General features: G+C 40.5%; 1 protein-coding gene across 8 annotated transcripts in view; it reads left to right on the top strand.

Moving 5' to 3' along the window:
- Positions 1 to 23095, top strand: part of LOC127073136 (nuclear receptor coactivator 6-like) — a 232039-nt gene that overhangs the window by 153770 nt on the left and 55174 nt on the right. For all 8 annotated transcript variants that reach the window (XM_051014255.1, XM_051014254.1, XM_050988053.1 and 5 more), the window contains one exon: positions 3990 to 4113. In XM_051014255.1, coding sequence (XP_050870212.1) covers positions 3990 to 4113 — 124 coding nt within the window. The remainder of the gene's footprint in view (positions 1 to 3989; positions 4114 to 23095) is intronic.

Here is a 23095-nt window from a genome sequence, read left to right as displayed (position 1 = left end):
CTTACTCGCTCACTCACTCATTCTCTCTCTCTCTCTCTCTTTGAATCTTTCGCACGGCTTCTTTTTCCTCAGACGAGTTCCCCTCGTTATACTCTTTCAGCGTCCAGTTCACTCGCATGCACAAAAGTGCAAAACACCACAGAGGAAACGAGCGATTCGTGATCGCGGCCCGTTAACGTTTCACTTTTCGTGGTTCGAAAATTATTCCCCCGATAATATCGTATCGTGCCACGAATAGAGACCCCACTCTTCGATCCGTAATGGACACCGAAATTGATCGAACATGAACGAACGCGCCGGTTTTGCGGATCGGATCATTGATTTCGTGGCGAACCAAAGTGTCGTGCTTAAGCGCGAGAACGGCTACGAAGTTCGAACGTAGTTATGTAAAATAAATCGTCTAAGATAGTGCCGGGATAGAGAAGAAGTTGAAGGCTGCCGATGCATCGCAGTCTTCTTCTTTGTTTGCATTTCTTGTAGAAGGAGAACGGGAAAGGAAAAAAGAAAGGAAGAAATGATCTATGCGAGTAAAATCATCGTACAACGGTAAAACGAAAAAGAAAGGGGAGGGAGAGAGAGGGGTGAGTTATTTATCGTGGAATTATATTCACCGTTTTTCCTCTTCGTCCCTGTCGCTGGGTTTACCTTTGAAAAGACTGCGTGTTCTTGGCAGCAGGTTCTGCCGCGAGGATTGATGAAAAAAATAATAAGGAGTATAAAACGTTAGTCGATAGAGAAAGAAAGAAAGAAAGAGAGAGAGAGAGAGAGAGCGATGAATGCGCGATAAACGCGCGATAAAAGCCGCGATAATCGAGCGAGTCGAGGCATTTCGAAGCGACGCGAAATTGATTGCAACCGTGAAAGATCGAACGTGTGCGTTCGAGAGAAAGAGAGAAAGAGAATGGAGAAGAGAAGGTTGCTGCGGTATAAATCGAAGCGCGGATCGAGAATCTGCGAGACGCGTAGTATCATCGATGGATCGTTTGTGCTAGTGTGTGTGTGTGTATATACATATATATATATATATATATATATATATATATACACACACGTATATGTGCGTGTGATAAAGTGTGTGTATAGATACGTATACGGATAGATTCGACCTACCAATTGGAATTGGCTCGTTATTCGCGCCCCGTTCCGACGGATGGCTCACTCCGATAATTACCGATCGCGGATAAATTTATGACAGCTATAATTTACGGACGGCCGAAGCGAGAGCGAGAGAACGTTGCGAAACTGCGCTCGAGTACCTTCGATAAAGAGCGATTAACCATAAAACGAAACTGACGCGATGCGACGCTCGATACTTGTCGTCCGACCATTCCTCCGCATGGCCGTTCAAATTTTAAATCGTTCGATAAGCCGAACATTCACACGGATATATATATATATATATGTGTGTGTATACATACATACACATAACATACACTAGAGATACGAATTTGAGGAAAATAGAAACGAGAGAAAAGCGTATCGATTTCGTTCGATCGAACGGCTTCGAGTTATTCGCTTAACGGAAGCGCATTAAATATTTCAATGGGAATGTAAAAGAGATCTAACGGTAACAAGTATGAACATGTAGTAGGAGGTATGGTAAACAGTGATTGCGGTAACATACATTACGATCGATTCGATACCTTCGCAATTTGATAAATACGAATAATTTGTAAAAAAAGTAAAATTATTCAAGATCGATAATCGTTTCTTTATCATCCATTGAAAAGATCAATCTTATTGCAGAAACGTCAAGAAAGCTTCTTAACGATTCCTATTATCTCAGAATAATAGAACTCGAGAGTGATCATCGGTGATCTTCACGCAAGTACTCGGCATAGAAATACGACTTAAGACTTTTATTAATGAGCGCTCTTGCACAACTCGTTTATTCATTTAAATGCTAATACGTTATTGAATGAGAAAATTAAATTTGCCGTTGTCGCGTGTATATATATCCTTTTCTCATCTTTATATTATACGTATCTACATTTATATTCTTCAACGAGTTTTCGTTACTTGCACCTTATAGCTTGGACAAAATACTGACATTCGTTATGTCAAGAAATAAGATCTATTTCAGTAGGACAAGTAACCCTTGCCCAAAGAAATATTATTCATCCTGAGGAGCTTATCGTATACCTACCTTTCCTTCTTACGCGTTTCACGCGACTCGTTTTGTAGGAAATGGAAGGAACTACGCTTGACGACCTCTCTTACTTACAAAATCGCTCTCTTACATTTAGATTTTATCGTGGTATCCTTACGAGTAGACACGAGAGTCCACGAAAAAGTGCTTTCGCGAAAAAACGTTATTGCATTATCTATAAGAGATAAACCACTGGTGGTAGCAGCAGCAACAGCAGCAACAGCAGCATCCTTCTATCACGTTTTCGTTTGTAAAAGTACCCTCTTTTTCTTCCTTATTTCATAAGCTTTCAGAGGGATTTTCTATCTTACCATGTATATATATATATATATACCCATATATAAAGTGAAAATACGCTCTTGAGAATTTTTCGCTTTTAAATCTGTTGGATTATATTAAGGAATAAACTCTTTTCATGGAATTTCTTCTCCTTTTCTCTTTTTTTTCTTTTCTCATTTATTTATTTATTTATTTTTAAATATATCTACATATAACGTAACACGTGAAGCGAATTTTGAATTTTGCAAGGTACTAGTTAGCGCGTACGCATACAAAATGAGTCGGAAACAATTGATTTATTCGGCAGGTAAATATGTACGTACAATGGAAATGTATAATCGAGAATGAAGTAGAAGAGCAAACTCGAACTCCTCTCGACGAAACTTCCAAACGGTTATTCCGATAGAGAGTACATTACCTCCCGTAGAATGAGTAGATTCGTTGAAAACGCGCATAATTAAATCCTCTTATCGTTAGAGAGAAGGAGGAGAAGGAGAAGAAGAAGGAGGAAGAGGAGGAAGAGAAGGAGGCGGCGGACGGCGATATCAACGTCTCGCCTTAATAATTCGCGAGGAAACTGGAGGCACGAAATTCATAACTCGTGTCTCGTTTTCGCACTGATGTAAGGGTACAAATACACACACAAACGCATATACATACATACATACATACATACATATATATATATATATATTTGAGTGGAACAAATCGAATACGGCACAAATTAGTAACAAGGTGGGCGCCAGAAATTTGTCTTGTTGAGAGAAATAATTGCCTCGAGGATTCCTTTGGAGAATGAGATACTATAGTATACAGAAAAGAGAAAGACAGAGATAGGAATACAGAGAAAGATATAAAGCGATAAGAGAGGAAAGGAGAGGTGAGGTAGCGTGACTAAAGATAAAAGAGAAAGAGAGAGAGAGAGAAAGAGAAAGAGGGTAGTGAGGGTCGAGACACGAAGAAGAGGGGTAGTCTCAGGGGGTTATAATGCCCTGGATGAAACGCCCGAGGTTATTAGTTTAGGAAGCTGCAAAGTACCTCGAAACAAAGTCTCTCTGTCTCTCCATTGGGTAATCAATATACAAGCAAGAAGCCTCTCGTTCGTTTCACCTCGCTGCGGCTCGCCCAAACCATCTTCGAGAGTGAACGTTACTGGTGTCAGTGTTGGAGCCCTTTCTTGCACCCTTACCACTACGTTTCTCTTATCTCCTTTTCTATACTCTCCACTTGGCTTTGAACGTACGTTCGAACGCCGATAAACGTTACCGAAACCATTGGCCTTGGGATGGACCCAACCCAAGAACGTAAACGCGTGGCTATCTTTTACTTAATAAACAAGAAGTTTCCTTAAGGTTCATTGAAACGCTCGGTTAAATCGTGATAAGTCTATTTCCTTCGAAGACGTGAAAATTGGAACATTATTCCTTCCACGAGATTCTTCTTTTCTTCCATCTTCTTTTTTTTCCCCTCTTTTTCTTCTTTTTCTTTTCTTCATCGAGAAAGTATTTAAAATTATCTCGTATTGTTATAATAACGTATTGTTTTATTCTATTTGTTTCAGTCCGAGCAGCACGGCTCTAGGCTCGTTGGATCAACTGAAGAAGTACCTGACGACAGCGGGAACCTGTAAATGTGGTCTCGAATGTCCTCTCAGACCTGAACAGGTCTTCAACTTCGACCCCAAGGTAAGTGAAAAGTTTTCAAAAAGAATAAAAATTTTGTTCTTTTTCTCTCTCTCTCTCTCTCTTTGTTTTTTTTTTTTTTTCAAGGATATCCCAATAAAACGATTAATACGTTCGTTTACGCACTTTATGATACTTGAGTGATACGAACTAATAATCGTATAATGCAAACATTATGGGAATTACGGGTATCGTTCGAAGTTCATTGCCCTGGCATCGTATCTGCATATTTATATAGGATTTCGTCGTTTTCGACGTCACGTTTAAAACGCGTGATCCGGTAACGAGCACATCGTCTATGTTACGTCCCGTCATGTCGTGTCGTGTCGTGTCGTCAACGTCGTGCTTGTCCCTGTTCGAATATTACGTTTTATCTTTTTCGCATTTACACGAACGTTGCTTACTAGAAATCGTATACGTTTCCCACGCGAGAATTTATTAGACAATTCGTGATAACTCCATCTATCATTGTCCTGATATTTTAAGTCACGAATGTTGACTCTTTTAATAAATGATCGTATCAAGATACTCGCACGTATATATTTCTCATACGCGATCAGAAAACTAAATCTATCCTATTTGAGAATTTATTTACTTCTTCCTTTCTTTCTTTCTTTTTCTTTTTTTTTCTTTTTTGTTCTTTCCTGCTCATTGGTTACATTGCACACTATAGATAGATAAATAATCGTAAAAGAGATCTTATCGAGATTTTTCTTTCTTTCCACTTTACAAAGCATAAGATTTCGAGTTCGAAACGGTTTGAACGAAACTGGCACGGTCACGCTTAATCCCCTTTGGCTGCCGGAGTTCGAGTTCGTTTATTTGTTTATCATACACCGTAATCGCTCCGAACGCGTAACCACTCGTAACTATCGGCAAGAAATATCGTCGGTCGAAAGTCGGCGAACCCAAACGAAAGAAGTAGCGCCGGTGTAATAGATCAAACGTTCTCCTGTTATCGCTTAACGATTTTTTATTTCTTCCTTTTCTCAATATCTGTTAGTAATAATTCAATGTAATACGGTATAATACTGTCAACGTAAACTATATCTTATGCTTGAATTATTGGTATCTGTTAACTCAAAGCTGCACCGGTATTTCGACAAGAAACTTTACGGATATTACGAACAACGTCGATAGGAATATACATATCAACCTTTAAGAACTAATACAATCATGTATTGTCACGAAATAATGAAATTGAAGTTGAAGCAAGCGTAATTTCTTTCTTTTTTATTATTTTTTTTTTTTTTCAAACGAACGCAAATATAATAATACATCGATGATGGTTCATTCGATCGTATCATCGTATCGTTCATGATCGTTAGAAAATTTAGAAAAGTGTTGACTCCCCATCGACGCCATTATTTTCCAGGAAGATTAGCAAATGACGGTAATCAACTTTGGAAATAATTTAATGTCGATGTCGCCGACGAAGATCGTGGTAAATTTCTTTGCCACTCATTTACTCTCGTTATATATGTATGTATGTATTCGAGTCACGAAGGTTAATAAAAAAGAAGCGTCGTTTCTTGCCGCAACAATTTACGATAAAATTCTTGGGACGCGAAAGATATCTCTCTCTCTCTCTATCTCTCTCTTTCTCTCTCTTTCTCTTTCTCTCTCTCTTTATCGTAGGTGCCACGCGAGAGGGGAAAAAGTATCGTCACGGGCGGAGTAGCAAAGTTATTACAGGGCCGGCGAAAAGAAATTGGACGCTCCAGTTCGTGAAGACGTATAACAACGTCGATTTCAATGTTGATGATACTTACGATGCATAAATTAAAAATTCACCAAATTACCGGGTTTGTCAGCCGTACATAGGTGTATATATGTGTTTTTATCTGTTTATGTGTTTGTGGGTAGAAGATAGGTGTACTTGAAAATATGAAAGAGAAAGAGAGGGAGAGGGAGAGAATGCTCATCGGTTTTGCTTAATTATTCCAGTAGCATGCGACGACGATATAAGAGGAAAACGTATAATTATCCATGCACCTGCTTGCTAACCACTCACTCTGTCCGCTACTGCTTAACGTTCTATGGTTTACCAACTGTGCGTTAATACGTTGCCTAATTAAACTTTATCATCCACTGACGATCTCGGTGAATCATAGACGCACACCGATTCAGTCTTTCTCTCTTTCTCTCTTTCTCTCTGCTGTTGTTGACAGCATAACGATCGGCCTACTGTTAATTAATAATAATTTGCATATCTGTATTAGTGTTAACCATGTAGAACACGTTACTTGCTAGCTCGTTTTCCACCTTACTCTCTATCCGTCTCTTTCTTTTTCTCTCTCTATCTTTCTCTTTCTCTCTATCTCTCTCTCTCTCTCTCTCTCTCTCTCCTAATTCGTTATAGACTTTTTACTGACATGGATCGTTAAATAACCGGTTAAAATTACACTTCGATTCGCTTCTACGATCTTCTACGATTTATTGAAGGGTTTATATAGAAGAGAATATAAGTTTCCCGATGAAAATAAAGATAGATTTGGATCTTACGATCTTACGATTGGACGAGTTATTCCCGTATCTCTTTCTTTTTCTCTCGCGCGTATGGGTACCCGCGCGCGCGCGCGCGAAGAATCTCACGCGAACGAAAAGCTTTCGACGGTAAAGTCTCTTCTGACAAAGCCGAAAGATTGTATCGGCATAAAATCTGCAATGCAAACTTGCCATCTCGCTTGGCGAACAATAAGACTGCCAGTCGAGTCTCGAAGATAGAAGAAGAAGAAGAAGAAGAAGAAGAAGAAGAAGAAGAAGAAGACGAAAAAGGAGAAGAAGTGAGAGAAAACGAAGGAAGAGGAGAGGAAAGATAGAAAACGAAAATAAAAGTGGTAGAGAGAAGACGTTATACACACACATACACACACACGTATATATATAGAGTGAAATACGTATATAAGGTGGAAAGAAGTTTTGTGGCATTTCGAAACACCGCCACATTGCATCGGTGCATTCGCTCTCGCGTATCTTTCCGGTTGGAATACGTGAGTTGATACAGCGATACAGAGGGATTATTATGGTAATCGAGCAACATCGTTCATTCCGAGATACTGACGTTTCGCGCCGCAGGCTTTTTTCGACGGGATTGTAATACGGGTCGCGTACACAGAGAAATACACAGATTAATACATAGAGAAAGCAATGTGAAATCTTCTCGTTTGTGTATATATATATATATATATATATATATATACAAATATATGTGTGTATACATATATATATATATATATATATATATATATATATCGTGTACATAAACGAGAAACGTACAAATCTCTGGGCGACTAGTATAAACGAACGAAGCGGAGAAAACTCGCGTACGCATCGAATATTCTCCATTGTGTGTACATACCTACGTACCTACACTTCGAGTATGAAACGCGCGCAAACACGTAATCATAGTCAAATAGGAAGTCATTATACGGTACACATACATACAACCCACAGTGTCCTGTAAATTCAATTATAACGTAGGTATCTGAAATGTACACGCGCACCTCGTTCGGTACTTTTCAAACATTTCGCTTCGATGTTGATTTAAACGAATAATTACGTAGGCTCGTAGAGATAGTGAGAGAAAGAGAAAGAGAGAGAGAGAGAGAGAGAAAGAGAGAGAGAGACGGAGAAAATCGTACATTTCGTACGGCTTATACAGAGATGCTTTTTGTATATTTTATACCTGATTTAAATGCCAACATGTAATTCTAATGATATCAAATCGACGACGATTATTCGAAATCATTTCGATAATGCATACGAATTTCATCGAATTGTTGCGTACGTACGATCGCATTACATTCTATATTTATAACTGAAATGAATTTTCACAGATAAAAGCAAAGCGGATCAGAAAGTATGATATTTATTTATCGTAGTCGTAGTTTATTATTACATTATACATATGGATACTCTCTTTTCTCACAGTTCTTTATCTTTTCCTTTTTACTTTTTTCAGTTTATTTTCCGTTTGTTCTTGATTTTGTTAAAGTTTTATAAATATTTCATTGAACGAAACATTTTCTCTTTCTCTCTCTCTCTCTCTCTCTCTGTAAATCATTGTCTCGAGGACAACCTAGAGAATTACGACGACGATCTCTTTCGCGGTTTCGTGTCAGTGTATCCTGAGAACGATGTTGCAGTTGAATAATTCAATTGTGTTACCGTGTGGAAGCCATCTGCACGTGTCCGTGCGCACACATTGACATTAATCAAGTACCGTAACTATCCGCTTAAATCTATCACGAGCCGTTGCGCTTCTTCCATACACCATCTGCGAGGGATTGAGAGAGAGAGAGAGAGAGAGAGAGAGAGAGAGAGAGAGAGAAAGAAAGAGAGAAAGAAAGAAAGAGATAGGGCTCCCCTTCCACGAACCTTTTGATTTCACGAACCTCGATTCTTTATCAGCCACATTCGGACATCGGCAAATACAAGCACACTATCCTCTTCTAGGCATAGAGTAGAGTCGTTCTCTTTCTCCTCTTCGATCTTTTCTCCTTCAACAAGAGAATACGATGCTCCTTTTGTAAAACCAGACGCGTTTCCGCCTATTGTTGAACGTCCTAGGGAGAAGAAGAAATCGCTGAGCCGAAGAACTGTTTCTTGCTTTCCCGTGGTTACAAAGACGAAATTAAATTGTCGAGACAAACGGCCGTGAACCGCGAGAGCTTTTAATACGGTCCGTGTCATCCTCGGACTTTACCTTTGTCTTCTTCCTTCCACCATCGTTCTTCTTTTTCTTCTTCTTCTTCTTCTTCTTCTTCGTCGTTGTCGTCGTCGTCTCCCCTTGTTTCTTCTTCTACTTGTTGTTGTTCTTCTTCTTCTTCTTCTTCTTTCGTCTCTTCGAACTATGTTTATCTATTTTTATCGTAAAACCCAGAGCTTCGGATAACTTCCTATCTTAAATTAATTGCTTTAATTAACCGTCCACTTAAATATATCCATGTTCATTTTCTTAAGGTATTTGTACGTACATAGATACATACATACGTAATACTTACATCCAGATATGTATTATGGAGCACTTAATATTTAGAAAAATAAATGAAAATTATTTCTACGATATTACGTGTAAAATGTATCCTTGTTAAACGTCGAGTCATATTTTTCATGTTATATTTCCCGTAAGCTTGCCTCGTTAATTCGTTTAGATCCGTTGAATCTGCGTAGTGTTTACACGAGGTTTTTATTATATGAATATATATTTTATTTGAAAAAAAAAAATAATAGAAAAAAAGGAAAAAGAAAAAGAAGAATAAAAAAAAAACAAGATTATCGAACGTGTTGGCAAATTTCTGTTAGAAAAGTTTCGTTATTATTCGACGAATAAAAAAGTCCGATGTTTATATTCGGTTGGAATGCCACGCGTGATGGTTCACGACGTTGAGTAGTGCAAGGTTATAAAGTCGTTTCTATTCATTAACACATCCTCGATGAAAACGCATGGATAACTCGGGCGTGTCTCGGGCAGACATATTAGCGAGTATTTAAGCGAACGAACGAATAAACGAACGAACGAACGAACAAGAGAGTTACACCGTGACGTTAACAAAGAATAAGTACTGGCCTTTTATTATAGTATGGCCGAGTTCGTTCCGTTTAAGAACGTTGCTAAGTAATTTTCCCTTAATGGAAGTAGCCGTTCCTAATGAGTTTCGCTTTTAAGCGTATCAACTTTTTCGTCGGTATCAAAGCTTTTTACAATAAATAATTATGAAATTTTTGGTGGGACACTTGACACATTGGCAATTTATTTCTCTATTGAAAGGAGGACATTCGGTTGTTTATCTTAAAGATTAAACTCTTGTTAACGAATTAGGGATGCTATTAAAACGGTTTCGGAAAGATCGATCACGATTGATCGTGTAATCGTGAAAGATCGATTAACCGTCTATTTTGGCGTTTATCGTTCGATACGAAAAAAAGTATTACTGACAAAGAAGAAAAAGAAGAAGAAGAAGAAGAAGAAGAAGTGGAAAAAGAAGGTGAAGAAGTGGAAAAAGAAGGAAAAGAGGAGAATGAGAGGAGTTAGAAGGAAGAATCAAGACTTTCATCGATAAGAGAGAGAGAAAAAGAGAGAGAGGGGGAGAGAGAGAGAGAGAGAACGCGAGTACCGCACAAAAGGGTATTTCCTTAAAAGAACGTTCTTTGTAATCGACTGAAGGCAACGGCAAGGAAACGAACTTGCTCGGTTCTACAAAGAAAGTAATCTTGTACGGTGTCTTTGTGTCGAAGCGAACCTCAAAGTTTTGCGGAGAGGGAAAGAAAAAGAAAAAGAGAGAAAGAGAAAAAGAGAGAGAATACAAATACGCGATCGGAACGACGGTGGTGATGGTGTAGTGGTTTTGGGTAGGTGGATTTGAACTCTTCGAACGCATGCTGAGAACCTTTCTTTTGTAATTGGCAAACGGGCCGAGTTGACGACGAAGGGAGGATTGAAAATGACGAAAAGAAGAAGAAGAAGTAAAGGAAGAAAGAAAGAAAAAAAGAAGAAGAAGTAGTAGAGGAAGAAAGAAAGAAAGAAAAAAAGAAGACGAAGAAGAAGAAGTAGAGAAGAGGAATAAGAAAAGCCATCGAGTTGCAATTCGACGCATACAACTCCGAAGCAAATCTATAATGCATGAAAGAGTTTGGCAAGCTTGACGAATTCACCTCGATTTCTCCTCCTTCTCCGTTCCCCTCTTTAGAAATGAGAAACCCTATTAACTTCGACACTCTCGAATTATCTCGCAGCAATTTCCAGGAGGGTCACGCGATCGGCGAAACGCCATTTATCGAGTTTTCCTCGCTCGATTTGTTTCGCGTTCCACTTTCGTCGTTGAGTATAAAATATGTATAGGTATATACACGTACGTATGTATGTATGTATGTATAGTTACGCGACGTACGAATTACGAATGTGTTTCGATCCGACGAACGATTTTCGATATTCGTATATAATGAGCGATAATACACGCATAATGACATGATATTTCGTTCGAGGTTACTTTTCAATGTGGCTACAAACGCCGCTTTGAACGTGAATTTTTCTCGATATCGCCTTAATCATTCTTTCGCCTAATTGCACTTCGTTTGCTTCGTAGAACGATATTTCGTAAAGGCAATGAGTAACCATTATCGAACATATTTCGTGGAAAATTATTCGCTGAAGGAACTCTTTTCTCTAACGTCGCCTACCTTTACGAGGGACAAGTGTGTATACATAGTATACGTAGTGTATATATATATGTGTGTGTGTATGTGTATATATATATATATATATGCACAAATATGCATGGCACACATAACGAATAACACGGTATACGCGAATACGAACGTTCATACACATATACACACCCACACACGTACACAGTCATTTCTAAACGTGTAAAGCGTACGTAGAGACACGATAAGAGACTCGATATCGCGTACGGCCCCGATAATTCGAAGATAATTCAATTTCCTTCGAATTGCCGTGCCCCTTCTAGTGTGCAAATTAAATTTCTATTAATAAAAACAGATATCGTTTGGCTCGTTATATAGTCTTTGTTTCTCTTTCATTTCTTTCTAGTCTTTTTTCAATGTACCTTCGTCTCCCTTTTTCCCCCCTCTCTCTCTCTCTCTCTTCCTTTTTGTGTATGTTTCTCTCTCTCTCTCTTTTCTTCTCTTCCACCCTCTCCTTTCGTTAGATCTCTCCTTGTCTCACTGGCAGTCCGACTCGACGCATAAATTTATCGCGCTCATTAACTTGAAATATTGCATCGGCTACGTTTCGAGTTTATGAACGTTAATGCGAGCGCCGTATATAAGATCAAGAGGAGTCGTTCCTCACGCGATACAAATACCGCTCGAAGAAAATCTTACCACGAACGATGGGTAGATCTTTCTTTTTTTTTCTTTTTTTTTGTTTTATTTTTCTTTTTCTTTCCCTCTCTTTCTCTCTCTCTCTCTCTATCTCTCTCTCTCTCTCTCTTTTTCTCTCTATCTCATCTGTCCGTTTCTTTCTATCTCCCTTTCTCTTCTCATTTTCTCTCTTTCTCCCGTCTGACAATCAGCACGGATTTAAAAGGATATCGCTCGAAGCGATCGTCGTGCACTCGACGTTCAACTCGAACGATCGCGTCGTTATACGGATTAATGGACGCTCTCATGCCACGATTCCTTCTAGCGTATTTTGTTACTAATTCGTTAGAACGTCTTTCGCGCTCTCATCGACAATGTTAGCGCGCGTATCCGATCCGATCCAATCTGTTTTTCTTACCTATCTTATCCTAACGATTACAGAGTTATCCATCATGCCAACGAAAGTTAGCAAAAGTCTTTTGTTCGGCTTCGTTTGAAACGAAGCCTCCTTTATGTTTTTCTCTTCGCTACTTTTCATCCCATCATAACGATTTATAACTATCACAGCATAAGGACTTTCTAATGTATTTAATACCAACCTCTAATCGTCCTCCTTCTACTACCTGCTACTTCCGTTTCTTCACTTAAATTTAAATACATTTGTAATATAGCTGATTCGACGTGTCCGAGATTCTTATCGTTCGCTCAATGAAATCGCTTTAATGTAATTAATGAACGAACACGAAACTCGATAAGAGGTAGCTCGCATAATATCTGCGTCATCTAGCCGCACGATCGTGTTCTTTCAACGTTCCAACCGTTTATAGTTATCTGTGATCAACGATACCAAGACCGTTCTCGATTAGCTAATATTCTTGTGTATCGAATTTTCAACGTACGACCGAAGGATAGATCCTATCGTCGATGATTGATTCTTCGCGGTTGTCTATTACCAATTAATTTTGGCTCCATTAACTATCATGGGAAATCTTTTAGAATATTAAGACTAACACCTTTCTTTTCTTTTTTTGTTCCGGATTAAATATTTAACGATATATTTGGGTAATAATAATAATAATAATAATAACAATAATAATGATAAATAATAATGATGATGATGATAATGACGATGATGACGATGATAATGCATTTCCATTTATTGAAAAATACGTCAATTTGAGACGAGAGTCTGAATCGGAATATATTTATTACGTGATGGGAGGAGAAATAGGAGGAAGAAAAAAAGATATAATCGTATAGCCGAATGAAACGTGGTTTCTATCAATGTTGTACAGATTTTTGTGCAGACAGACCGGTTGTTCGGTCCCTGTTGAGAAGCGTTCAATTCGCGGAAACAATAGGTGCTGCTAGTTGAATGCCATCGATTAACCGATACGAACGATACGCATGTGTGGTTTATCATTATCGTCGCTCGGATATACCATCAAGGGGAGAGCAAGTAAACGGATAGTTCGGTCTCTCTATCTCTCTTTCCTCTCTCTCTCTCTCTCTGTATGTGTCTACGTGCATGTGTGTGTGTGTGTGTGTGTGTGTGTGTGTCGTTCTCGCTTTGGTAATGCGCACGCGAGTATGCTTGAGAGAACGAACGAGTGAGTGATGGTAGGACCTAGAGACTCTTGTTATAATTAATACGGTTACATAATTGAAAGCATATCGAGCATCGATTGATAAGCACGCTGCTATTTCCAGTATTCGCACGATATTATTTACTTCGGTTAATATTAATACGAAGAGAAGAACGAATAACGTGTTAAATCCTTTTTTAAATTCATTGATAGAGTTTATCCGAGAATAAAACTTATTACGGTTGGCAAGCTTGACAGTAAAGTTAGTTTTTTCTTTTCTATTTTTCTTCTGTTTCTTTTCTCGTACGATTTTCAAGGGAGACAGTCGATCTTCGAAAAGTAATCGTTTAAAAGTTCGAGAATAATTCAATTACCGTTAAAGTATTCAACGTGTAGAATCCTCGCAAACGATCTCTCTTTTATCGCAGGCTCGATCGTGAAAAGATTTTTACAGGTCGTTCCCTCGAAATCGCTCGACATCCATCCTGTATTTACGAAGAATTGTCGTGCTTTATTGTAGTGATGTAAGATCACGGTAGGAAGAAAAGGGGTGGTGGATAAAGGGCGACAGTGCTCTGGAAGTTGTGGAAGATAGCAGACGAAAAGAGGTAAAAGCTACAGCAGCTTCGGAGTGGTCGTTAATACGATTTTATCTGTCGTTTCAAAGTTGCCGCTTCTGCGGAGAAACCGGAGAGTAGGAACGCGAAGGGGTTGAAACAAGAAAAAGAGAGAGAGAGAGAGAGAACGAGAGACAGAAGAGGGTGGTCGGTATACCCTCGTTGAAGAGAAGGGGCTGCATTGCAGCGTATTGAGAGAGCACGAGTAGTAGAGAAGAGGCACGGCGAATAGCAAGAGGAGGAGGAGGAGGAGGAGGAGGAGGAGAAGGAAGAGGAGGTGGAGGAGGGCACCGCCGGGGACACTTGAGGTGAATGTTTTGCGAATGGTCGGTAGATGTCTGGTTTGCTCGAGGCTGATATCGACCTAGGTCTCGAGTCTGCAGCTGCCGCCTTCGACCCCTCTACTGTTCTCCAACCCCTCCACCTCCCACTGTCTCCACCACCACCACCACAGCAGCAGCGGCAGCAGTAGCACCACCACTACTATCGCCAAAAGTGGTGTAGCACCGCATTCACTAATACCATGGAAGACGACGGCACCGTCACTACTACTACTACTGCTACTATTACTACTACTACTAACCGGCAAATAGCAAGAGATTCTCTCGCAGCTCAAAGTTCATGTCCATTTCGTGTGTCTCACCTCGTCCCGTCTCACGGATTCCCGACTCGTCGTTCCTATCCCTCGGGAACCTTGGACGATCTGCTTTTTACCACTACCAATACCAGCAATGTCATCACTAACACAGGCTCGTTCTCCTTTCACGTCCTTCTCTTCCTCCTTTTCCTACTTCTCTCCTCCTCTCTCGATCACCTACCATCGCTGTTTCTATTCTATATCTATCCTCGTCTTTCTCTCCGCTCCAAAATCCCGGGCTTGCACGAGCTACCCGTTGCGCGACCAGCTTCACCCCTTTCTCAATGACCCACCATCCTATCGACTCCTTCCATCCTCCCCGATTTCTCCAGGCTCGATTCTCCAACTCTCTTTCTCTCTCTCACCCTCATTCTCTTTCTCTCTTTAGCCATTTCCAGAACCGTGTAACCACCGTCACTACTACCACTACCACCACTATTACTACTACTACTATTACTACTACTACTACTAAAACTGGCATTGCCGTCAATCCGATTCGTCCGTGACAATATGAGCCTATATCGAAAAGAGAGAGAGAGAGAGAGAGAGAGAGAGAGAGAGAGAGAGAGAGAGAGAGAGAGAGAGAGAGAGAGAGAGAGAGAGAGAGAGAGAGAGAGAGAGAGAGAGAGAGAGGGAGGGAGGGAGGGAGGGAGGGAGCGGAGAGAGAGAGAGAGAAAGAGAGAAGTTTGGGAAAGGTACATCGTTTTCGAAACTTGTGTGAATGCGTGTGTCCCGAGGCAGGGGAAATTAACCTTTCAGGACGGATCGCGCGGAAACTCGAACTAGAGGGTTGGATATGCTTGTGGTGATGGAATTAGTAGTGGTAGTGTCGGTGAACGGCACGATTGCCAATGTGGTATAGATCGGTCGAAAGGAAAAGATTTTCCTTCTTCGACTTTGACGACCGGATCAAGTCTTTTAGCGTTGAGTTTCTTTAACGTTAACCTTTAACGTTTATTCGATGGCAAGTACATCGGTGAAATGCTAATACTACTATCGGCTATTACTTATCGTGATTATCGTCATTTCGAGACAGACCATTATCGTTGATTATTATTTTGAAAATCGTTTGTTATCATTCCCTTCACCTTTTCCCAACTAGTTCAAACGTACCATCGGGTTTTTAGCTTGATAAGCGTATTATCGGAAAACGGCTGGGCGCCCTTTGATATACGTTGCTCGTTATTTTTGCTCGGTGATCGATTGAAAATCCGAATGGTCTCTTTGTCGACGGTAATATCCTTTGAACGAATCAAGCACAATCCTCTACGAGAAAAGGAGACAATCCATCCGGTTATCTTAATAATTGGACGTCCCATAATGGATGAGGAAAGCATGGAGATAGATAGATAGAGAGAGAGGGAGAGAGAGAGAGAGAGAGAGAGAGAGAGAGAGAGTTCATTAATCGTGCGATTCAATTTCAATCTCTGGAGTCCAAGCAGCAGTCTATGCGGAAGAAACTCGATTCGATCGGATTGTTTGTAATCTCTGGTCCGTACAGAGTCTCGGTCCCTACGGTCGACAGGTACGTTGGCTGGCTCACCTGCAGTTGAATATCTACGGAGATAGTAGAGAGAGAGAGAGAGAGAGAGAGAGTGCGAGTGAGGTGGGTTAGGGTGAAATGTATGGAGATACATAGAATAGTCGAGCACGGAAGGATAGAAATGCAGAGTAGGAAGGGACAGAGACTGCTAAATTCTGGCTGTGGCCGGGCCATGTAATTTATGAGAAGCTCGAGAGAGGTGTGCGCGAACGTTCTAAACGCATAAGCTCGTCCGCGTGCTGCTAGGGATGGAAAGATGGGAAAGGAGCTGCCGGTGTAGAAGGTGGAGCTGGAAGGGAGGAAAACGCTGAGGGAGTTAGATAGAGAGAAACAGTAACAGTCTGCTTCCTCCCGTGAAATATAATTCCTGCGCACATTCACGGTCGGATAATCCACGTTCGCTTTGCATGAAAACTTATTACGCTTCCAGTAGTAAGTGCGCCCGCGCCCGAGCCCGGGCACAAGCACAGGCACACGCACGCGTTCAACCTCATTGTCGGTGCTTCTCTACTTCAGACCAGAGCATGACAAGAACAATTACACTTTTAAATTATGTTACACGATATTAAGCCCTTTCTTCCTGGCACTATCTCCCCTCTTTTCTCCTCTCACGGGTTTCTTTCTCTTTTCTCTTTTCCTCTTACCTTCTTTTCTCTCTCTCTCTCTCTCTCTCTTTCTCTCTCTTTTTCTCTCCTTTTACCTCTCATTGATCCTTCTTCCTTTGCTCCATTTCTATTTTCGTTATCCAGCACATTTTTGCTCTTTATTTCGCGAGATCCTGGACCGTCCAATCTTCTTCTTATTCTTATTTCTCTTTTACCCTCTTTGGTATCGTTATCTTTTTCCTGTGTCGTTTCCATCTCGACGATGCTTCTCTCCCAATTTTCCTTCATCTTCATCGCGGGAATAATAATTATCTTTTCAGCGCCGTGGTAGGACCGAATAATGCCGAAGGAACGTTTTAATTATTTTATCGCGTGCCTAGGGACCGTGACCTCTCCCACTCCTCTCCTCCTCTTCCCCCTTTTCTTCTTTCTCCTCCTCCTCCTCTTCCCCCTCCTCCTCCTCCTTCTTCTTCTTTTCCTTCTTTTTCTCGCCACAAGCTCAGATCTTTTATTTCTTCAAAGGCCTCAGGGAATTAAACTCGACTCTCGGCGACCAGCAGGACTGACGTTCCATTAATATTACACTCCGATACCGGTATTAGTTTGGATAATTATGGACGCGGTATTACGTCGTTATATTTTCGTGCTCAGCGACGTCGACTCGAGCCTGTCGTTTTTCGCTCGCACGGGATATAATAAATGTTTCTTGTCTCACTTCTCCTTTCGCTTTTTCCTATTTCTTTTTTCTTTTTCTTTCTTCTCTCCCCTCTTCTCTCTTCTTTTCTTTTTAATTAAATCTTTAACAGATGTTATTGCAAAATGGATACAATATTTTAAGTCGTTCCATGCGATACGAAGGAATGCGATACGGATATATATATATATATATTTACTTCAGCGTTCTCAAATTAGGAATATTATTGTATACGTAATTAAAATCTTACGATAAAAAGCACGAATTTCCACGAATTCGTAACAACACTTAATTCTGATTCATTGATATACTATACGATACAATACAAATAAATAAATATTCTTTAACCAGTGAAAAATACAACAAATACTTTCGTAGTTGTGTACATAGCCGAGTTTTACCTGCGTATGTGTACAATCGAAAACAAGGAGGTGGAGTAGAGAAGGTTGAGGGTGCAATAGAGGGATAGGGCGATGTGCAACGGGTTATTCGTTGGTTCGTTCCGCCGGTATTTCCGACAGCTATTCAATTTGCGGGCGTTTCGCGCCCGACGGATCTCGCCACCGGCTCGTCCCGGACAAATGATTTCACGCTGGAGCTGTTCTCTCTTCGGGTCGTAGATGTCGCGTTCGTTCGATGCTAAAGGAGAAAGAGAGAAAGAGAAAGGGGGAGAGAAAGAGAGAGACAGATGTATATATATATGTATATATATATACACACGGAGAGGGTGAGTCAGAAAAGGGAGTGGAAACGCGCAACTATGTGCGCGTCTGTACGCCCAGGGGGCTGCGAATACGAGCTAGAGAAAGATAGAAAGTGCACGAATCGACGAATCGGAGCGAAAAAGAGCTGCCGGAACAGAGAGCAATCGTGGATGAATCGAGAACTAACGGATGAGCCGCATCTCCAAACGCTATATCCGATCAATAACGAATACTTTGCTCGCAAGCTGCGGCTTTTATCGTAGAGGAGGACAACACACGCTTTCGACGTATTTTTTTCTTTCTTTCTTTCTTTTCTTCTTCTCTTTCTCTCTTTCTCTCTCTCTCTGTCTTTTTTGATTTTCTCTTCTTTCTATTCGAATTTGCAATCTCTTTGATTAAACATTTTTCGTGAATAATACGTATGAACTGTTCTTTTTTCTTTCTTTTTTTTCTTTTGTTTTAATTTAAAAAAATTTTTCTTTTTTTTTTTAAATATCGATCCGCCGACTTCATAGCTTTTTAACTGTTGTATATTAAAATAATATATACACCCATCGTCGTTAAACTGAATGCGATTATTCTCGGATACTTAACTAACTTTATCTTTAATCTCAAAATAACTAGGCGCTGTAAATGTAGAAAGTTTAAGAAAGTCTTAGCTCTGATGTTAACAGAGTTAATACAATTTCTTCTTAGTTCTATGTTTACTCTCGTGTTTACAACGACGTAAGAGAACACGTTTTACGACATTCGAAACATTCACGTTCGCAAAGAAGCCAGTTATTATTGTCATCCTGCCAAGGTGGGTGGTGTTATGTATGCGACTCTTTCCCTTCTCTTCTCTCTCTTTGCTCAGAGAAGTTTTCAACACGCTTAGAAGAATCAAATGTAATCAAGAATATTGATATACGGAAAAAACATTATAACCCGGATTTTTTTTTTTTTTTTAACATATTCAATACATAACTTTCTATATATAAATCTAATAATTCTACTACATTTTTCACGTTACAAACGGCAATTTTCTTTCTTTCTTTCTTTTTTCTCTACAACGTACACGTACACGAGTTAATACCACGTCCTTTTCGCGTAGTTAAAGTTAATATGAGTCTTAGCTTTTGCGAGCAAGCGAACGAGTCGTTGGAACAGTGTCGCGTTGCGTGTAAAAGCGAAAACGCGACCTCTAATTTCGACCGGGCTTTCATACATACATATATACATACATAGATACGTACCTAGACAACATCCTTTTAATGTGTTCCTTTAACTTTAGCAAGCTTTACGTGCCGAGCAAAAAAAGAGACGGAGAGAATGAGTGAGTGAGGGAAAGAGGGAGGGAAGGGGAGGGAGAGAGGGATGAAGGGAAAAGAGATAGAAGCGGAGACAGAGGGAGAAACGTAAAGACTGTAATCCGGAACTGGTTTGGTACAATTCTCTCTTTTTCTCTCTTTCTCTCTCTTTTTAGTATCTCAGGGATAAGAGCGCATCGCGTTGTGAGCGAGTCGGAGTTGAGAGCGAAGGTCCCACAGGATAAAAAATAGGAGACGGAGGAGGAGAGGAAGACGAAGGACGAGAAGAGAAAACGGGAAGAAGAGGAGGACGTTGTCTCATCCTCTCCTCTCCTCTCCTCTCCTCTCCTCTTCTCTTCTCTTCCTCTCAGTCAGTTTCTACACTTTTTGTTCCCTCGAAAAGTCCGTATTGTCAAGTGGCGCACATACGTCGACTCTGAATATCTCTTCTCTTTTCCTCCCCACTTCCCCACCTACTCTTTCCTTCCACGACACGACACATACCCTCTTCTCCCGCCCGTTTGTCGCCCATACGGATTTTCATGTTTCGGTCGGATCGTACGTTCCATAGTAGTATTTTCTGTGCTGAGGGAAAAAAGGAAGAGATAGATCGACGAACGCCGTCGAAGGTTCTTTCATACGCGTCTCTTCTACTACTTTTATCCCTATATATGTGTATATATATATATATATATATATATATATATAAGCACACACATACACATATATACAAAGCATATGTATTAGGTATGAGTTCTATGCTATTTCTATCCTGTATCTCTTTCTCTCTAAGAACATTTCTATAGACTAGCAGAATGGCACGTATGTTTGTATGCGTATGTACGTGTATGTATACAAGACGCAATACTATGCCTACCGCTATCTCGTCCTTTCGTGATAAGGACATGTGCATTTATATATTACATAAACATATACTACGGATATATATGTGCTTATGTAAGGTATATGGAATGGCGAGGGAAGTGGATTCGACAGATGGTTTCTCCGTGTTATTCTCAACACTATGCGCAACACACGCAGCAAGATATTCCAATATATGTATTCGTACGTGCGTTTGGCTAGTCCATCCTCTTGGAAATACTACGTAGCACGAAATATTCTCATTCTCTCTCTCTCTCTCTCTCTTTACTCTTCTATCTATCTATCTACCTCTACCTCTCTCTCTCTCTCTCTCTCCCCCTTTGCATTTCCATTTTCCTTTCTCGCTTCGTCGTCGCCCAGAGAAATGTTCCTTAGGAAGGACGACTCTGCCCTTCGGCTTCTATCCTCTCTCTCTCTTTCTCTCCTTCCCTCTCTCTCTCTCTTTCTCTCTCCTTCCCTTTACCTCTCACAGTCCGTTCCTCTCATCTCCAAGTTCAAAGTGCGTTCCGCCGTTGATCTCTGACTGTGAGCGGCTAATGGTACTTTAAACGGCTCGTCGACACGCGCCGTGCTTGTCCCTTTGTTGACCCTAACTACGCGTTTCGCGCGAGTAGCGTCTCTATCTTCGTAAATTTATTATACACGTTTGAACATTTCCTATTGTAGCAAAAAGGCATTGTAATTATAATTATCCTCTAAAGGGTCTTCTGTAATGGTTCTAACTTTGGATACTCTTGCTTTTCGACAAAGCGTGCAACGAGGTGTTAACAAACGGTAACCATGTAGAGAATTACAAGTTCCTATATTTTATCGGAGAAAATAATCGAGCGCGTATAAGCGCCCGTTCGTACAATATATTTTTGGACATTACGAGTAATAATCGAATAAATGAAAACGTGATTTATTTTCATAAACGCCCGATTTATGTCAACGATATTTTTCTCTTACGTCATTAAGTATTATCAACCATATGTATGGCTAATAGATAGAATATGACGTAATTTATGAAGAGATACGAACGATTTCGTTTTCCTTTCTCATTCGCTCGCGTCATCTTTCTAAATCCGATAAATCCGTTCTCATCGATCCCCAGTCACGAGAGAAAGAAAACTGCAAAACGAATTTACGGCCGACGTAAAGTCCCGTCGACCTCCTACCACGCAAGTGACTCGTTAAATCGACTCGAAATACATTGGCACACAATAGTAACAACAACAACAACAGCAACAACAACAACAACGACGACTACGACTATGACTACGACTATGGCCGCGACTACGATTACGACTACGAAAAATACGACGTCGACGTAGACGACGTAGACGACGACGACGACGACGACGACGACGACGACGAATGGCGATCGTTCTTTCTTTCAACCTCGTTCGTCGGCACATTCCATTCTCATCCACTCTCCATTCTGTAAGAGAACGAATCCATTTCCGTAAGTCAATACGCACGAACGAACGCGAGTAAACGCGTTATTGCTTCGACTTGTCGCTCGTCAGTTTCGAGAGCAGTTACCCTGCTATCATCTACCTACCACCACCACTACCACCACCACTGCCAATAGTAGTAGTAGTAGTAGTAGTAACAGTAGTGGTAGTAATAGTGGTGATATTCACCCCTTGAAGGCACCTACCCTCTGTACGTACGATCCACGCCATTCGCGTACATTTCGAATTAATTGAACCGTACCACGCTACAATGGTAACATTGTTCGTTCGAGAATAATAATGTCGCTCGAATAGCTGAAGGAGAGATGGGATGAAAGAGAAAGAGAGAGGGAGAGAGAGAGAGAAAGAGAGAGAGAGAGAGAAAGAGAGAAAGGGATGATGGTGATGGTGGTGGTATCGAAGCGAAACGAGGGAATTAAATTGCTTTTCAGCCGTACGGAAAGTGCTGTTTTACAAGGCATACGCCGTAAGATCAAGTGCGTCCTGGCAGTCTGCCACACGGTCTTGCTTGATAATAAATGTTCATTTAAGGAAAGAGAGGAGAGGAGGAGGAGAAGTAATTCTCTCTCTCTCTCTCTCTCTCTCTCTCTCTCTTTCTCAAGGAGGGATCTTTTCTCAGCGACATGGTCAGAGAAAAGAAAGAGAGAGAGAAGAGAGACTGGTCGGCCCTGAGACGTTTTTCTCTTCTCGTGGTCAAGCTCTCGGTTATAAAGTGCAACGAGCCGGCCTCGGTGAGCCATACGTACTTGTCCTTCCACCCTCTTCTCCCTTTCATCCTTCTCAACCTCCTCCTCCTCTTCCTCCTTCTTCTCCTTCTTCTCTTATTTCTCGAGGTTCACGCCGCCGTCCTTGTCGCCGTCTTCTTTGTGTTCGTCCTCGCGAAAAGTCTCGATTGTCTTTGATTCCACGAGATCATAACCTTCGACGATTCCTCTCGTCTTTCATAATGTCAAATAAATCGTTATACGACGCACGATGATTATTGTTATTACTTTATTTATTTATTTTCTTTGTTCATTTTTTTCATTGTAACTGATCTCGATCGTTATTTGAACCGTATAATTGTAAGGTTAACATCATGACACATATCGTTTGTATATATTGCTTGTATTACATATCTGATACGATCGGTATAGTATATTTA

This window comes from Vespula vulgaris, chromosome 2 (genome assembly GCF_905475345.1).
Source record: "Vespula vulgaris chromosome 2, iyVesVulg1.1, whole genome shotgun sequence".
NCBI classification, from domain to species: domain Eukaryota; kingdom Metazoa; phylum Arthropoda; class Insecta; order Hymenoptera; family Vespidae; genus Vespula; species Vespula vulgaris.
Note: the sequence above shows the minus strand (reverse complement) of the source record. Positions and strands in the feature narration are given on the sequence as shown.